Below are 18,692 nucleotides of genomic sequence, written 5' to 3'. Positions count from 1 at the left end.
ATTATTATAATTTTCTTTTCAGGGGTGGGGGTGAACAAAAGAAAGAGCGCTATGCCTGAACATGGAGGCTGGGGAACTTCCACACGCACTGAATTACATCATCTGGCTCTGGCGTAAAGTATCAAAGACAACCGAGTAAATATTATGATCGGGGAAGAATTAACTTAATGCAGCCATTTGTTGGAGTCACTTGTGAGCATAAGGGCCTAGATATAGTAATCAAAGGGGGTGCAAGCTTTTTTTTTTGGGGGGGGGTTAAAGGTCACAGTACTTTTTAAGCTTTGTATAAAACCTCTACAAGTGCAGGTCCCCCACCATAGTCTTAGCTGAAGACTGTTGTTCAGGGATGATGGGGGTTATAGTTTTGCCACAGGCAGGGCAGGCCCCAGGTATTTGTGGCCCCTAATCCATCCACTATGCACAAACACACATTACAGACAGACACATACTTATAGCTCAGTCTTCTCCCTCTTCCTCTGTCACTGTAAGGTTGAGGACCTGCAGGTCATGTGATCAGGTCCTTCACCCCCCTCTCCACATGCAGGATACTGACAGGTTCTGCTCCTTCTGTCTTCTGATGTTCAGCCCGCTCACCCTGCACTACAGTGAGCAGGCTGAACATTACAGGTCCTGGCCCCAACACTTGCCCGGGTAAGCCTAGTGCAGATGCCGCCCCTGGCTACAGGTTAGGGAAGCCCTACCATAATTATAGATGGTATGCAGTTTTCTGTGAACCCATACCTTTACAGACCCTTGTTACAGGCCGCAGGTTACCAGATAGAGCCCTTTCTTCTCAACATGATGAGTGGGAGAGCTGAAAGAATGATTGTAGAAGGCAAATTGAAGAGAGGCTACACCACGCTATTATAGAACAAGTCAACTTTTATAAAATACAAGATGTATAGTGCAAAAATAAATTCTTCAAATACACAGATGTATCAGCTAAAACATTCTAATGATAGACAAAATATAAAAAAAAAAAAAAGCTTCAACATACATGAAATAAAATCCTTGTAGAAGTACCTTGAGTTCTATCCCATCACTGGGTGTATCCTGGTACAGGGGTTACATAGGGTCAACAGGATTTCTGAAAGCAGTTGTGGCTCTTCGGCTGTTGCAAAAACTACAACTCACACAATGCTTAATCCTATCTTAAAGGGCAACTCTAGTGCATTTTTTTTTCTTTCAGACCAACTGGTTTTAGCTATACAGATTTATAAATTACTTCCATTTAAAAGTCTCAAGCCTTCCAGTACTTAGCTGCTGTATGCCCTGCAGGAAGTGGTGTATTCTTTCCAGTCTGACAAAGTGCTCTCTGCTGCCACCTCTGGCCATGACAGGAACTGTACAGAGTAGATGTTTTCTATGGGGGGGATTTGCTCTTGCTCTAGACAGTTCCTGTCACAGACCGTGGTGGCAGCAGAGAGCACCACTTCTGCAGGACATACAACAGCCGATAAGTACTGGAAGATTACTGGACTTGACAATTTTAAATAGAATTTAAAAAATCAGTATAATTTTATCATCCTGGATATCCAGCTTTAAAGAAACCTCTCACATATTGAGATACTTTAGGTCCCCAGAGACTTCTACATGTACCCTGTTACTGCTCTGTATAACTCAGCTTGCATAGTGCCAGACTACATTGTTTGTCAATGCTTACAAGAATATATTCTATAGGACATTGATAGCCGTTGACCTATATGTCTTCACATAGTCATCTTTGTCCCTCCATGCCCAAGGAAGTTGAGGTACAGTACATGGCAGTTCACCAGTGCATGCCCCATTGGTCGAGTCCAATAATAAGATACAGTAAAATAATAAGGTAAAAGCAAGGCACGACAATGCTAGAACACATCAATACATTTGTGACCCCTCCCCGCCCCCAATCAAACCTCTGCTTCCTGGTTGTAGAACATGTGGTTGGCAGGTAGAGGGTTGACAAGGGGGGAACACAGGCTACTCTGGGTTGGGTAACATCGATGCCTGAGGTTGGCCTGGGCAACAGATTCCCCAGGTTGGGATGTGTTATGGTTGTTATTGATGGGGTAGGAAGAAAGTCCGGTAAAGTAGCGTTTAGAGGGCATGAAGTCCCCATTGAACTGCATGGGTGCCCCATTATTCTTTACTGTATTCATGGCGGATGTGAAATTGGCCAAACAAGGGCTGGTGTCCAGAGCTGGAGAGGACTGTGGAGAAGACTTCCTCTTTTTCTCCGGAGTTCCCACAAGGCTGTCAGACCTTGGGGACTTTGCATTGGTTTTGTTGTCCAACTTCTCTGAGAGTTCGGTCACGCGGCCCGAGTTATCCAACTTCTTTTTCCTCCTTCGTCTGAAGTTGCCATTGTCGAACATCTTTTCACAGTTTGGATCAAGAGTCCAATAACTTCCTTTACCTATAGCAAGAAAAAGTATGAAAGTGTTGGAACATATACGATAGTGAAGGGAGGGAGTTGCCACTGGGAGACAGTTTTGTAACCTATGAAAAGTAGCATTACACGTGGCCCTCCAGTTGTTGCAGACCTACAACACCCAGCATGCCTGGTCAGCCTTTCCTGTGCAGGCATGCTGGGAGTTATAGTTCTACAACAGTTGGAGGGCCTTAAGTCTGGTAACACTGGTTTGGGACCCTCCACGTGAAGAGCAATTCCTAAGAGCATTGTACTGATTTCACTGTCTACCATGTAATGTTTAATTTCTCCTGTAGAGGCACTGCAGAGAAATGTAATACTTGTTACTATGAAAGCTGCAATCTGATCAGTTGTTATGGGCAACAGCTCCACCATTCCTCTTCATAGTTTCATGTCTTCCTTAGAAGATAACAACCCTTTAAACACATGCGGGTAGTTTTATCAAGCATTCATATTAAGAGTGTCCTTTGTTGCCCATAGCAACCAATCATAGCTCAGCTTCTTATATAAAAACTGAGCTGTGACTGGTTGCTATAGGCAACAAGACTGCTTCACAGGTTTCCCCCATAACAACTAGGACAAGTTATAAAGTTGACATTCACCTGGAAGATAATCATAGTGGTGTGCGACCCAAGCTGTTATAAAAAAAAAAAAATACAGTATGCAACTGCATGCTGGGATATGTAGTTTTATTCCATCGCAGTGAGAAAAGGGCCACTAGATATAACTAGGAATGTTTCCATTCACTGACAGCAAGCAGGAATCTTATGCTACAGTGATAACGTAATAAATTAGTTAACGTTCCCTTATGCAATACAGCAGCCGGGGGTGGACACAGGTGGCAGAGGACCCCAGGGCAAGAAGAGTATACGGGCCCTTGCTCTCAAATAGTCAGTGTAGAGCACCCCCTTTAAGGCTCAATCCTCTCAGTAATAGTGAATTATGAAAATAGTCACTTACATGCAAGCAAGGCCCCCCCCATACATTTTTTGGCCCCTGAACAACCACCTCCCTATTAGAAAACACTGACTGCACATTGTATTATGGTAAGTTTCACACACAGCATGACAAAATGGCGTTCTTCTCAACACAGCACCACTTTTTGTGAGCGATATAACAACTTAGCCCCACTGAAGTTAATAGAACAGATGTAATACCAAGCACAACCTGAACACAGGTGTGGCACTGTTCTCGGAGGAAGGCTGTTATGTAGCGTTGAGTGAATTTGTCAAAGTGTTCAGGTTCGGCAACACTGTCCGATCCTGACCGCTCAGTGTTTGATTCCCCACGTCTACAGAATTTGCACGCCACCCTAGGGCTGCAAGAAAAACATGGATACAGCTATAGGTTGTATCCATGTTTTCTAGGCGCTATCCAACAATGAGCGTTCCAGTTTGGATAATGTTGCTGAACATTTTCACAGGTTCACTCAACACTACTAATCATGAAAAGGAAAAATAAAAGCACTGCCACACCTGTCATGAGGCTGTCAGTGGAATTGCAGCTCAATTTACTGAGCTGTAAGACAGACATAATATACATGGTGCTTGGTTTCTGGAAAAAAAGAAACCAGGTTTCTGGTGTATCGGGCAGTTCTACCAAGAGGTGACCCCAATATATGCTTTACCCATTTATTATACAGTCTTAAGGACCAAGTCAGCTCTGCTACATCACAATTTTGTGCAGTTTAGCACATTAGTTTATCCCAGGATGTTCCATGCAGACTCACCTGGGTCAGTGTCGTCCCTGGCCACCTTCTTGAAGCACTCATTGAGGGACAGGTTGTGTCTGATGGAGTTCTGCCAGCCAGCCTTGGTCTTCTTATAGAAGGGAAAGTTGTCTGCTACATAGTTATAGATCTGGCTGAGGGTCAGCTTCCTCGCAGGGGTGGTCTGAAGAGCCATGGCTATTAAAGCAGAGTAGGAATAAGGGGGTCTCACCATTTGAAGCAATTCGTCTTGGCTTGGATAACTTAACCAGGACAAATCTGCCGTTCCATATCCAGCAGAATGGGACGCAACCGGAGCTTGGTTGTTGGGATAACCTGTTGGCAAATACCTGGAGCCATTCCCATTGAGGTAAGAAGGAGAATTAATGGCGGAACCACCGAACCACCAGTATGGGTTGGTATTTGGCCCTGGATAGTTGGTTATACCATACCCTGAGGATGGCTTCTGAGGCTGGTGCAGGTTCTGCGGATACAGATTAAAGTTCTCACCGCAGTAGACTGCCATATCCATCAAGTCCTGTGCATAGGGGTATCCTGGCTGGGGGGTGGCCGAATGCTGCCCAAAGGCATTCATGCTAATTCCTTCTAAGTGCTGTTTGTTTGAGAGAAGGAGAATGACTCCTCAGCCTAATGAGCTCCAAGCTGAGGGGCAGCATTGAAGTAGTGACCCTCTGCACAGCCTGAAGACTATTTCCAATCAAACCCCAAGTAGCTGAAACAGATTATAGTAATGAAGCCAGGACCGCCCCTGCCCTACCCCTGGTGTGAGCAGGACACGTCTCCTGGATTCACTGTCAATCAGGATCTTATTTCCATGCAGTGCATACAGTTCATCCCGTACCTGGGACATCTTTAGGCTAGGTCACAGTGCAACGTTGCAAAAAATTATTTTAAATGTGGTCGTGACCTGAGACTGTGACACGACAACTGCAAAGAACCTAAACCTGCTAGGCTTCAATGTAAGTCATGTGCAACAAGTCTGTATTTTTTTTTTTTTTTTTTTTTTACATGGTAAGGCTATGTTCACATAATGTACTTTTTATGAAAAGAACAGCCATTGTTTACAATTTACACAGTGGCCATTCTTTTCATGATGCAATGATTGGAATTGAAGTCAATGCAAACAACGGCCGTTATTTCACACAATGTAAGTCAATGTGAACAACGGCCGTTGTTTGCTACAGCCGTCAAAATAATGATTATGTCGTTCATTTCTGTCCGTTGTCCAAAGACTTCAAAGCGATTTTCATTTAAAACAATGGCTGTGCCAAATAATGGACGTTGTTTATACGTTGTGTGAATATAGCCTAAGGTTACAAACCCACTTGCCGGATCTGCAGCGAGTCTCCTTGCTGCGTTTTTGCAGGGAGACTCGCTGCAGATCCCGGCCCTATACTTTCAATAGCAGAGAAACTCGCAGCAGGGATGTACATCCCTGCTGCGATTTTGTCTGCAGCCCGCCCCATTAACCCCCCGGCCGCCGGACATTATACATTACCCGGTCCCCGTTCCTGCTTGCTTCGGGGCTCCCGGTGTCTTCACGGCCCGCCCGGCCAATCAGTGCGCTGCGGCGGGGCAGCGCACTGATTGGCCAGGCGGAACGTGCCGGGAGCCGCTGAAGCAAGCAGGAGCCGGGATCAGGTAATGTATATCGCCCCCAGCCCTGCAGCCCCCGACCGCATGATCGCCCCCAGCCCCCGGCCGCACGATTGCCCCCAGCCCCGCAGCCCCCGGCCGCACGATTGCCCCCAGCCCCGCAGCCCCCGACCGCACGATCGCCCCCAGCCCCGCAGCCCCCGGCCGCACGACCGCCTGCAGCCCCGCAGCCCCCTACCGCACGATCGCCCCCAGCGGGCGATCGTGCGGCCGGGGGCTGGGGGCGATCGTGCGGCCGGGGGCTGCGGGCGATCGTGCGGCCGGGGGCTGCGGGGCTGCCGGCGAGCGTGCGGCCGGGGGCTGGGGGCGATCGTGCGGCCGGGGGCTGCGGGGCTGGGGGCGATCATGCGGCCGGGGGCTGCGGGGCTGGGGCGATCGTGCGGCCGGGGGCTGCGGGGCTGGGGGCGATCATGCGGCCGGGGGCTGGGGGGCGATCGTGTGGCCGGGGGCTGGGGGCGATCGTGCGGCCGGGGGCTGGGGGCGATCGTGCGGCCGGGGGCTGGGGGCGATCGTGCGGCCGGGGGCTGGGGGCGATCGTGCGGCCGGGGGCTGCGGGCGATCGTGCGGCCTGGGGCTGGGGGCGATCGGGGCTGCAGGGGGGCGGGCAGGATATACATTACCTGATCCCGGCTCCTGCTTGCTTCAGCGGCTCCCGGCACGTTCCGCCCGGCCAATCAGTGCGCTGCCCCGCCGCAGCGCACTGATTGGGCGGGCCGTGAAGACAGCGGGAGCCCCGAAGCAAGCAGGAACGGGGACCGGGTAATGTATAATGTCCGGTGGCCGGGGGGTTAATGGGGCGGGCTGCAGACAAAATCGCAGCAGGGATGTACATCCCTGCTGCGAGTTTCTCTGTTATTGAAAGTATAGGGCCGGGATCTGCAGCGAGTCTCCCTGCAAAAACGCAGCAAGGAGGCTCGCTGCAGATCCGGCAAGTGGGTTTGTAACCTAAGGCTGGGTTGACACTTTATTTTTTGTCGCACATTTCACAGATACATTTTTGTGCATGTTAATGTATATGTTTTACTCCATAAATATAATGCTGGGCAGTTTAACTAAATTGCAAATACTTTAGAATAGTAGTTTTACTAATTGCAATACTTTTTTTTTTTTTTTTTTTTTTTTAAAGAAACGCTGGCACGCTTCCCACATAGACTTCTATGGGGGGGGGGGGAGGGATAAGGTTTTATTCCCACGTCCTGTGATAATGCTCTGTGCACACAAGATGTGCTATGAACCAGAATCTCAGAACTCTCAGCATCATCATTCATAATGATGCCTCGAGGTCCAAATCAGTTCCATGTCAGGAACTGTCCAGAGCAGTAGCAAATCCCTATAGAAGACCTCTCCTGCTCAGGTCAGTTCCTGTCTCAGCCAGAGATGTCAGCAGAGAGCACTATGTCTGACTGTAAATAAAACAACACTTCCTGCATGACATACAGCAGCTGATAAGTATGGGATGACTTATGATTTTTAAATAGACGTAAACTACAAATCTATATAACTTTTTTGCCCACTAGATACTTGACCTGACCCCCCCCCCCCCTGACTGTGTACAATACCCACCTTTACTTGCCTGGAGACGCTGCCCTGCCTTTCTATTTGATTGGTTGATCTGTTTGACCTGTTGACAGGTCGTCTTGTTTACAAAGTTATAGTTACCTCTTCTATGTGATTACTGTTGGAACCTAACGGGACCACCTACAAGGAAGCCATTATCGCCCTGATCTGCAATACCGTATGGAATACAAGCAAAGGCGATACTCTACCCCCTTCAGGAGGGGTCGTTGACCCATGGACTCTGCTGGTCCCTGGTCCTTACTTACCGATTTATGATATGGTGGTTCCCACTCCTACCTATACCTTTGTATCCCTATATCTTTATTGTTTATGTACAAAAATTTCCTGTATGAAAAAATCCTTTCAATAAAAAACTTTGAAACGTATATAACTTTTTGACACCAGTTAATTTGAAAGAAAACTTTTTTTTCACTGGACAACCCCTTTAAATTTTTGCGCTACAGTACTGACAAAGCCGCTTGCTGCGTCATTACAGTAACACAAAGATTTTATTTGATTTGGAGCTCCCAGCATCATTATGATTGATGATCCTGGGAGCTCCTTAAGCCATTCTGCAGCAAAACCGTTCATATTTACGGAAAGTAGGAATAAGCCCTTCCCTTAGTGTTAAGTGGATCTGTCAAAATGTTTGGGTTGGGCAACGTTATCCAAACCAGAACACTTCCCTACAGTTGCAGAGGTCAGATGCCACCCTAGGAAGTCTTGAATACAGCCATATGCGTTTAAATCCCCATAGCCACTGCGAATCAAACACCTTGCGGTCATATTTTTTATATTTTTTCATTACAAGTCATGTAATTTTGATCATCATGTGATCCCAGGATTTCTATTGAAGAATTATACATAAGAAATATATATATTCATGCTGATGACCTATTATTTAGGGCTATAAAGAGACTGTAAAAAGTAGTGTAATTATGGCACCATTATCACTGGCTGGCATCTTGCCTGAGCTGTTTCTAACAGCATTTAGCGATATGCTTTACTGCAAGCCCCATGGACATAAACAACAATAAGCAGTACCTGTCCCACTGAGTTGAATGATAAACATTACTGAGCATAATGTGTGACGGGTCATTCTACAGGGAGGGGTACAGTGAGCTGTGAGCTTTATCTCTTGTCTCCTCTATCTACTGGTGTCAGCTTTACTGTAATTCTGTGCAGTTCACTTTACAGCAGCCTCCTCCTTATCACCACAGACACAACAAGAAGCACCAGCTGAGTTTTAGACATAGTGGTGAGAATGAAAACTGTAAGATGTCAGGATTATTTTATATTATAAATAGTAAAATGGAAAATGAGACAAATAAAAAAATATATATATATTTTATTCCTAAAAAAATATGTTTAACATTCACTGAAAGTGTACCTATTACTTCAGAACCGTGAAAGGATACACTGAATAAGGACGGAATTCCCAGAAGTGCCATAGACTGCATTGTAAGTATATAACAATGTAGTAAATGGTGTTTCTGGGAGTTCTCTACCCTGCCCGCATCATAAGAGGATAGCCCACCTACAGGATTTTCTGTGTATCCTGCCACTGTCCCCAAGTAATAGCTACATTTTAAACAATAGGCAATTTCTTGATGACACATTCCCTAGACGACCTATGGCGTAAAGGTACGGCGTGGATGCTTGTGACACTGATCAATGCTATGCTATTTGACCAGTATATGCAATCTAATGATTGCAGGTAATAGTACCCCACAGGGACTTAAAAAGTGTAAAAAAAATAAATAAAAATTTTAAATTTGCCAAAGCCCCCCTCCCTCAATAAAAGTTGAAATTACCCCCCCCCCCCCCTTACCATTACTGTATTTTTAGGCGTATAAGACAACCCCTGACTTTTAGGGTATAAACACACACACACCGTATACACAGCGGTGTCAGGGGTTCCCCTAATATGACGGTAAATATTAACCCTTGTCTGACCACAGCTCTGCTGTGGTCAGGCAGGGGTTAACTGCAGCTAAATTAAAAAAAAAAGAAGCAGTTATCTCACCTGGGGCCCGTTCCCAGCCTCCGCGCATCTCCTGTCCTGTTCCTGGCGCAAGCAGTGTAACGTACACTGACTGCACCGGGGATCCGCAAAGCTCTTCCGAGCAGCCGAGCGTCTCATCGGAAGAGCTTGAAGATGCTCGACTGCTGGGAGGGCTTCGGGAGAATGACAGAGGCTACCGTAAAGTGCATTGCATAGACACGGGAACCTCACAAAAGTTACAAAATTGTATTTTATTCCCAATTTCACCCCATAAATAATATTTTTGGGTTCCGTCATACAATTTAACCCCTTCTGGACCGGGCTAATTTTCGTTTTTGCCATTTCGTTTTTCCCTCCTTCTGCCTAAAAGGCCACAGCGGTTGCATTTTTACACCTACAGACCCACATGAGCCCTTATTTTTTGCATCACTAATTGTACCTTGCAATGATGGCCTGTATTTTTGCATAAAATATGCTGCGAAAGCAGAAAAAAAATTATATGCGCGGTGAAATTGAAAAAAAACAAAACAAAAACGCAATTCTTTTTCTTTGGGGGGGGGGGGGCTTTGTTTTTATGCTGTGTGTCCTATAGAAAAAAACTGACATTATATATGTTTCTCAAGTCGTTACGATTACAACAATATGTAACATGTATAACTTTTATTGTATCTGATGGCCTGTAAAAAATTCAAACCATTGTTAACAAATATACGTTCCTTAAAATCGCTCCATTCCCAGGCTTATAGCGCTTTTATCCTTTGGTCTATGGGGCTGTGTGAGGTGTCAGTTTTTGTGCTATGATCGGTACTTTCTATCGGTACCTTGATTGCGCATATTTGACTTTTTATTACAATTTTTCTGGATTTGATGCGACCAAAAATGCTCAATTTTGCACTATGGGATTTTTTTTGTGCTTACGCCGTTTATCGTGTGAGATCAGTAATATGATAAATTAATATTTTGGGCAATTACGCACGCAGCGATACCAAACATGTTTATTTATTTATTTTTATTTATAAAAAGGGGGTGATTCAAACTTTTATTAGGGTAGGGGATTATTTATTAATAATGCAACTTTTTTTTTACACATATACTAGAAGCCCCCCTGGCGTTAGGGTTGTTCCCCCCTGGGGTAAAGGCCCTTTTACACCAACAGATCTGACGACAGATTATCTGCCAAAGATTTGAAACCAAACCCAGGAACAGACTATAAACAGAGAACAGGTCATAAAGGAAAGACTGAGATTTCTCCTCTTTTCAAATCCACTCCTGGGTTTAGCTTAAAATCTTTGGCAGATCTGTCGTCAGATCTGTTGGTGTAATAGGGCCTTTAGCGTTATTCCCCCTGGGGTTAGGGTTATTCTCCCTGGGGGACTTCTAGTATAAGTGCACTGATCTCTCATAGAGATCTATGCAGTATAGTTATACAGCATTGATCGATGAGATCAGTGTTCTATTGCTTTTGGCTGCTGCAGCCAAAAGCAGTAGAATGCCAAGCCGGGATCAGCGCCATTACGGCGCACACCCCGGCCGGCACCAGCCCCGGAGATTGCTCTTCCGTGACGTTGTGGGGGGGGGGGGGGGCGGCGATCTCCCCACTAGACCATCAGGGATGGCTGACAGGAAGTCTTCAGTTGCAGCTGTCAACTTTGACAGCTGCATCTGAATACTTAATTAGCGGGTCGGCGATCGGACCGTGCCCGCTAATAGCCGCGGTCCCAGGCTACATGCCGCACCCTGGACCACGGCGGTTCAGAGCGGGGTCGCCGCGCGGCACTGCTCTGAACTCCCCCACCCGGGCAAGGACGTACAGTTACGCCCTCAGGCGGGAAGGGGTTAAGGTGCCATTACAAAGTTCACTTGTTCCTGCAAAAAACAAGCCCTTAAATGGCCCTGTAGATGGATAAATAAATGTGCCATAGCTCTTAGAAATAAAAAATGAAAATTGCATTTTATTTCCAATTTCACCCCAGAAATATTTTTGGGGTTCCATCAAACATTTTAAGGCATCATTACAAAGTACACTTGTTCCTGCAAAAAACAAGCCCTTACATGGCACTGTAGGTGGATAAATAAATGCGCCGTAGCTCTTAAAAGGAAAAAATAAAAATGCAAAAATGAAAATTGCCGCCTGGTCCTTAAGGCCATTTTGCACTGGGTGATGAAGGGGTTAAATTCACCTCTGCAGACCCATGCTGATTTCAATCTCACATCCAATAATGAAATTTTATGAAGTACTGTATAGGTATTATACTGGTTGTAGGTATTTGCATTGAATAGAGAGTGAGAAGGGGTGAATGGGGATTTGTGAATATCGATGACCATGATGTGTGGTTCTATAATTCACCAGAAAACATAGCACCTTGTAATGTTATGTAACGGATGGCTCCGGTATAAGAACCTGCCTGCAGCCCGCTCTACCCGGCACAGGAGTGCTGCCTTTTCTGCCCTTTGGCTTTTCTATTTATTATGTTTATTTTGTAGATTAGTGTTAATGGCAAAAAGTTTCTGCGGCGGGTCTATGACTTGTGATACATCACCACCTAGTGGAAATAGCTCGTATTATACGCTGGAGGATTATGCTCTGTGTGTGGTCACATACATAAGTCACCCATTGACCTCTTTCCAAGGGCCACATGCACTACCTCTATGTCAGGGACGGGGAACCTTCGGCCTTCCAGCTGTTGCAAAACTACAATTCCCGTCATGCCTGGACAGCCGGAGGCTGGAGGGCTGAAGGTTTCCCATCTCTGCTCTGGAAGGAAACATACAAGGTCATGGTGATCTTCACTTTCTTCCTTCTATTCTTTACTCTCCCGTTTCTTTGTATTATTTCTGGCTATGTTCTTAGTAGACAGAACAAGGTGACAGTTTAATCCATTGTAATAGTTCAGAATATAAAAGCATTTTTGGGATTAGATGACCGAGTCCGAGTCACTTTATTGTACACCGCTGTTAATATCAGCTATCAAATGCAATTTCTTTCACACATTCGATGTCGCTGGGTTACATGGGAATTGTCCTCGCAGGGTGGGGACTTTACTCGAAGGAAGACATGGCAGAGAAGGCACAGGTCATTTTAACTTGAACACTTCCTTAAAGGGCACCTATCATTTAAACAATCTTATGAAATGCCATAGCCACATGTCAGCGGTTTGTATCGGTGGGATTCAGTGCTAAGACCCCTGTCAATCACTAAGATGAAGGGGTAGAAGTGATATACAGTCCACGCTCTACCTCTTTATCTCCACTTTCGGTGCATGGAAGTATAATGAAGCCTATGGAACTTCCAGTAATCGCAACTACCAGAAGTTCCAACTGGTGCCAGAAAGTTATACATATTTGTAAATAAATTCTATTTAAAAATCTCAAGTATTCCAGTACTTATCAGCTGCTGTATATCCTGCAGGAAGTGGTGTATTCTTTCCAGTCTGACACAGAGCTCTCTTCTGTCTGTGACAGGAACTGTCCAGAGCAGTAGCAAGCCCCATAGTAACCTCTCCTACTCTGGACAGTTCCTGACATGGACAGAGGTGGCAGCAGAGAGCACTGTGTGAGACTGGAAAGAATACACATCATCCTGCAGGGCATACAGCAGCTGATAAGTACTGAAAGACTGGAATTTTTTTTCCTTTATAAATCTTTATTTAAATGTTTCATCCTTATTTACATCTCAAGGCAAAAAGAAGCCATATCACAATATAATACAACAAAATTACCCCCCCAAATAATAATAATAAGATATGAAGGAAGAAAAAAAATTTAGAGGTAAAAGTAATTTACAAATCTATAAAACTTTCTGGTACCAGTTGATTTGTAAAAAAAAAAAAAAAAAATAACTGGCGTACCCCTTTAAGTAGTGACAATTACCTATGCACATTCTGCTGCTGCATATAAACCAGGAACAAGAGTGTCATTGCTCTTGGTCAGTGGGGTTCCGAAACTAATTTACAAATCTTTATAATTTCCTGACACCAGCTGATTTGAAAACCTGTTTTTAAAAGTACCCTTTAATTACAGTTGTTTGACAAACTTGATAGTTGCAGTACTGATGAGACATACCATATCATACAATGAGACATACGTTCACACTGCGGAATCCGCAGAGACTTTAAATTGACATGTCAATACCTTGGACGGACGGCGTAATCTGCTGGCAAATATCATTGAGTCTATGGAATGGGCAGGACTTCAAGCGGAGGCCACCCAGCGAAATCCACTGGAAGTCTCAGCGCAGAGTCAACAGTGTGAATGTACCCTTATATGACACTGCTACATTTAATACACTACTACACCACTACTACTATTACATTACTGACACATACACTACTGACACGCGCACACACACACACACACATAACTAAATGACACACACACACACACACACTACTGACTGACGCGCGCACACACACACATAACTAAATGACACACACACACTACTGACTGACGCACGCACAGCAGAGGCTTCTCATCCTGTTAAGGTTGACTTCTTATGCTTGACCTGTCAAAACTCATCTCCAATGCTTAGCAGTACAGTATACGGAGCTCTGAGCAGCAGCACTGATGGTTTCAGAAGAGTCACACAGGCAGTAGCGTAGCCACCGTGGTCGCGGGGGTCGCCGCCGCGACCGGGCCCGCCACAAGGGGGGCCCGCGGGGCCCCCCGATCAGTCACTCTTGTGACCGCAAGCATTGTTTTGCTTGCGGTCACAAGAGTCTGGCTCCGTCTTACCCCCGGCAGCGCGCGCATCCCAGACTCCCTGCGCGCCTTGGGCCCTGACTTCCGGTTTCCGGCGCGCAGGGAGTTCTGGGATGCGCGCGCTGCCGGGGATAAGACGCGGCAGCCGCGCAGCAGCCGGGGACAGATCGAAGGAGTGAGGATCAACGTGGGAGCGCGATGTCAGGTGAGTTAAGTTTTGTTTTTTTTATCAGCCTGTACGGGTGGGGGGAAAGGAGGGGGGCATCTATGAGGGTGGGGGGAAAGGAGGGGGCCATCTATGAGGGTGGGGGAAGGAGGGGGCCATCTATGAGGGTGGGGGGAAGGAGGGGGCCATCTATGAGGGTGGGGGGAAGGAGGGGGCCATCTATGAGGGTGGGGGGAAGGAGGGGGCCATCTATGAGGGTGGGGGGAAGGAGGGGGCCATCTATGAGGGTGGGGGGAAGGAGGGGGCCATCTATGAGGGTGGGGGGAAAGAGGGGCCATCTATGAGGGTGGGGGGAAAGAGGGGCCATCTATGAGCGTGGGGTAGGGGAAGGGGACCATCTATAAGGGAGGGGGGGTGAAGGGGACCATCTATAAAGGGGGGGAAAGGGGACCATCTATAAGGGAGGGGGGGAAAGGGGACCATCTATAAGGGAGGGGGGGAAAGGGGACCATCTATAAGGGAGGGGGGGAAAGGGGACCATCTATAAGGGAGGGGGGGAAAGGGGACCATCTATAAGGGAGGGGGGGAAAGGGGACCATCTATAAGGGAGGGGGGGGAAGGGGACCATCTATAAGGGAGGGGGGGGAAGGGGACCATCTATAAGGGAGGGGGGGAAGGGGACCATCTATAAGGGAGGGGGGGGGAGGGGACCATCTATAAGGGAGGGGGGAAGGGGACCATCTATAAGGGAGGGGGGGGAAGGGGACCATCTATAAGGGAGGGGGGGAAGGGGACCATCTATAAGGGAGGGGGGGGGGAAGGGGACCATCTATAAGGGAGGGTGGGGGGAGAGGGGGCCATCTATAAGGGAGGGTGGGGGGAGAGGGGACCATCCATAAGGGAGGGTGAGGAGAGAGGGGGCCATCTATAAGGGAGGGGGTAGAGGGGGCCATCTATAAGGGAGGGGGTAGAGGGGGCCATCTATAAGGGAGGGGGTAGAGGGGGCCATCTATTTGGGGGGGGCAACATAGGGGGAGAGGGAATACACAGAGGGGGGCATATATTATTAGGAGGTCACATAGAGTCAGGGCTACCCACTAAATGAGGGTGTAAAGGGGACAGTACAGATGTGCAGTGTGTAGAGAGATGGTGTCAGAGTGTGGAGCCTAATTTGTCTGTCTGGCAGATTCTGTGGATTCGTGGCTCGGAGAAGTTCTCATAACGGCCTAGGACGGATGGAGAAGATGATGAAAAGGAAAGAACTCTGATCAGAAAAGACGTCTCCTGTGAGTCACCTGATATAACTGCACTGTAATGTATATGGTGTATAGAGCCTGTGTAGAGCTGGGGCCACCTCTATATGACTGGATGAGGTGATTTAGTATACTGGATTTGGTCAGTAACAATATGGTGGTGATGGTAGTGGTTGTGGTGTGGCGGTAATGTTTCCTCCCTATATACTGGTATTACTGGTAATATTGGTCTCAGTATACAGGATTTGGTCGGTAACAGTATGGCGGTAATGGGTAATATCTGTCTTGGTGTGTGTGTGTGTGTATATATATATATATATACATACAGTGGTACCTTGGTTTAAGAGTAACTTCGTTTAAGAGCGTTTTGGTTTAAGAGCTCACAGTTTTTCAAAATTGTGACTTGGTTTAAGAGCATTGCTTTGGTTTAAGAACTTCCTGTATTGGGTGGGAGCGCGAGTGGAGAAGGGGCATGGCCTGCATAGCGGGGTCTACAGCACTGTACTCTAAACACCTTCCAAATCATAGCAGATCCCCTTCAGGCTGGGGCTTACATCAGAGGACAGGACTGGGGGGGGGGTAATCTCTCCATAGCTGTAACCCCTCTCTCCCCGGACAGAGAGTGCTGCATGTATGTGCCCACATCTGCCCTGCTCATTCCTTCATACTCCCTGCAGTCTCTGTCAGCCCTTGTGTTTCCCATCCTCTCCATTACTGTACAGTACAGAATAATAAATATATTTGGGGTGTGGAACCAATTGTCTGCGTTTACATGATTTCTTATAGGAAAATTTGCTTTGGTTTAAGAGTGGATTTGGATTACAAGCACAGTCCTGGAACGAATTATGCTCATAATCCAAGGCACCACTGTGTATATATATATATATATATATATATATATATATATATATATATATATATATACATATATATATACACACACACACACACACACACACAACAATAGCATCACTTGGTCGTGAAAGGAGGGGGGGGGGGGCCCAGGTTGGCCTCTCGCACCAGGGCCCAGGAGACATTAGCTACGCCCCTGCACACAGGTTAGAGGTCAGGAGAGTAAAGCGATAAAACAAGAGGCTGCACTGACAGGAGTAGGGAAGACCTGTCAGTGTGTGAACCCTCTTTTTCTCTTATCATTTGTCAGGGCACTTAATGTGGATATCACTTATGGTATCCATCTATGCCGTCCAACAAGGTGTAAAAAACAAATCATTTTAACTTTTTTAATTGTACAAGCATGATTAACTATTTCTGGCCAGGCCTACAACTACGACATGCTCTGGAGGCACAGTTTGGTGGGACTCCGGTCACCATATCCACACCACCAATCTTAGACACAGTTCTTACTACATCAGACTCTGCGGGTCTGATATCTCTCAAGACGACCCCTGGTGGTGAAAGAGCAATGGGAAACAGACATAGGCCCAATAACTGACGAACAATGGACGAATGTGCTTGCCCTGACTCCCAAACTGGCTGTCTCAGAGACACACAGATCCTCTCAACTGTTTTTACTACACCGGGTGTATAGGACACCCAAGTTTCTACATAGAATTGGTGTGAGAGCGGATTCCAACTGTCCTAGGTGTGGCCTAGCAGACGCACATATCATTCATCTGATGTGGAGTTGTACTGAGCTGGAGGGCTATTGGAGGGAGGTGGTAGCCCTCATACATAGGGTATATGGAGTTGCTGTGCCAGTGGAACCCCTAAAATGTATACTAGTTCTGATACCAGAGGAGGATGAGCCTACTGGTATTGAGTTGGCCATATGCAGAATTCTGTACCAGGCGCGCAAATTGAATGCTCGTCACTGGATACAGGCGAGTGCACCCACCGTCACGGAGCTCATAGCCAGACTTAATGAGGTTATACGGTTGGAAAAAGGGGTGTATCAAAAAAGAAAGGCATCCAAGAAATTTGAAAGTATATGGGGCCCTTGGCTGGATGCGCCTGACATACCATCTAGAAATCTTAGACGTAACCCAATGGAAGCTCTCTTGTCATTGTCAGATCGGGCTGTGTCAACTGCTCGCTGTAATGAGACAAGGGGAGGAAGAAGAGGCAATGCACGGTAGATGACTGGGTTCTTCTGACGGTGGGTGCCTTGACTGGACAACCGGGCTCCTGTTAAGGAAGCTCATACTTAAGTCTTTAAACAATGATAATGTGCCTTATTGTTTTTTAATGGATGACATTGTGGAGAATTGCACATCGGAATTAAAAAAAAAAGCTATATGATAATAGTTCTTCTCTGTATAGCCTGACCAATGTTGTTGCCTTCCTACAATTATTGTAAAAGTTGGTTCGAGGGAGGGAGGGGGGAGGGGGGTTGGTACTTTAAGGTGGGTGGGGGGAGGATGGGGGGTTGGTTTTGTTTGTATGTTCAACAAAAAAAGGCACGCTTTTTGTGTGTGGAAAATTGCCAATAAAAATAATCTGATTTAAAAAAAAAAACTATTTCTGGCCAGGGCTATATTAGCATTGCAGCTACTAAAGCTCCAGGCCCTGCTCTTCTTGTTCCATGGGGAGGAATGGCTTTATTATTTTAATATAGCAGACGGGGACACTAGATTTGTCAATCATTGAACTGTGGGGGGGGGGGGGGGGGGTGGAGATCTCACTATGACATCACCATTGAAACAGATGAAGCTATTGATAGTGATTGCAGCATCTATAAAGTTAAATGGTTAGCATCAGATATATTGCCAATGACTGTCATTTATGGCGGGTGTCAGCTGCAGATATCAGCCGACACCCTGTGTGTATGAAGCACACTCAGGTATTAGATATTGGGGATCTGGCAGCTCTGTCATTTTCATTCTTTTATGTTATGTAACAGTAACTAATGTAACTCTGAATCTGGTTTTAGTTTTTCTACTCAAAATATCCCTTATTCCCTTAGGCTATGTTCACACAACGTACATTTTCGTAAAATCACAGCTGCTGTACAACGGCCGTGATTATTATGAAAATATACATTAGCTCTCTGTCTATGGGATTCTGGCCAGAGCGTATACACAATGGGGGAGATTTATGAAAGGGTGTAAATATACACCTGGTGTAAACTGCCCACAGCAACCAATCACAGCTCCTCTTATATTTTACCAGAGCTGTGATTGGTTGCTGTAAGCAGTTTACACCAGGTGTATATTTACACCCTTTCATAAATCTCCCCCATAGTATACACTCTGGCCAGG

At 46.3% G+C, this 18,692-nt stretch overlaps 1 protein-coding gene across 1 annotated transcript; it reads right to left on the bottom strand.

The window, feature by feature from the left end:
- Positions 1–992: 992 nt before the first annotated feature.
- FOXI2 (forkhead box I2) lies at positions 993–4,662 on the bottom strand. Its single transcript, XM_069978934.1, has 2 exons — positions 4,140–4,662; positions 993–2,395 (listed from the first exon to the last, which is right to left on the bottom strand). Exons 1-2 carry the CDS (start codon positions 4,648–4,650, stop codon positions 1,890–1,892), a joined length of 1,017 nt encoding a protein of 338 aa, XP_069835035.1. The 5' UTR covers positions 4,651–4,662; the 3' UTR covers positions 993–1,889.
- Positions 4,663–18,692: the final 14,030 nt, after the last annotated feature.

Source organism: Dendropsophus ebraccatus, chromosome 8 (assembly GCF_027789765.1).
Source record: "Dendropsophus ebraccatus isolate aDenEbr1 chromosome 8, aDenEbr1.pat, whole genome shotgun sequence".
Taxonomy (NCBI): domain Eukaryota; kingdom Metazoa; phylum Chordata; class Amphibia; order Anura; family Hylidae; genus Dendropsophus; species Dendropsophus ebraccatus.
The sequence above is the reverse complement of the archived record's forward strand: the minus strand, read 5'-3'. Positions and strand labels throughout refer to the sequence as shown.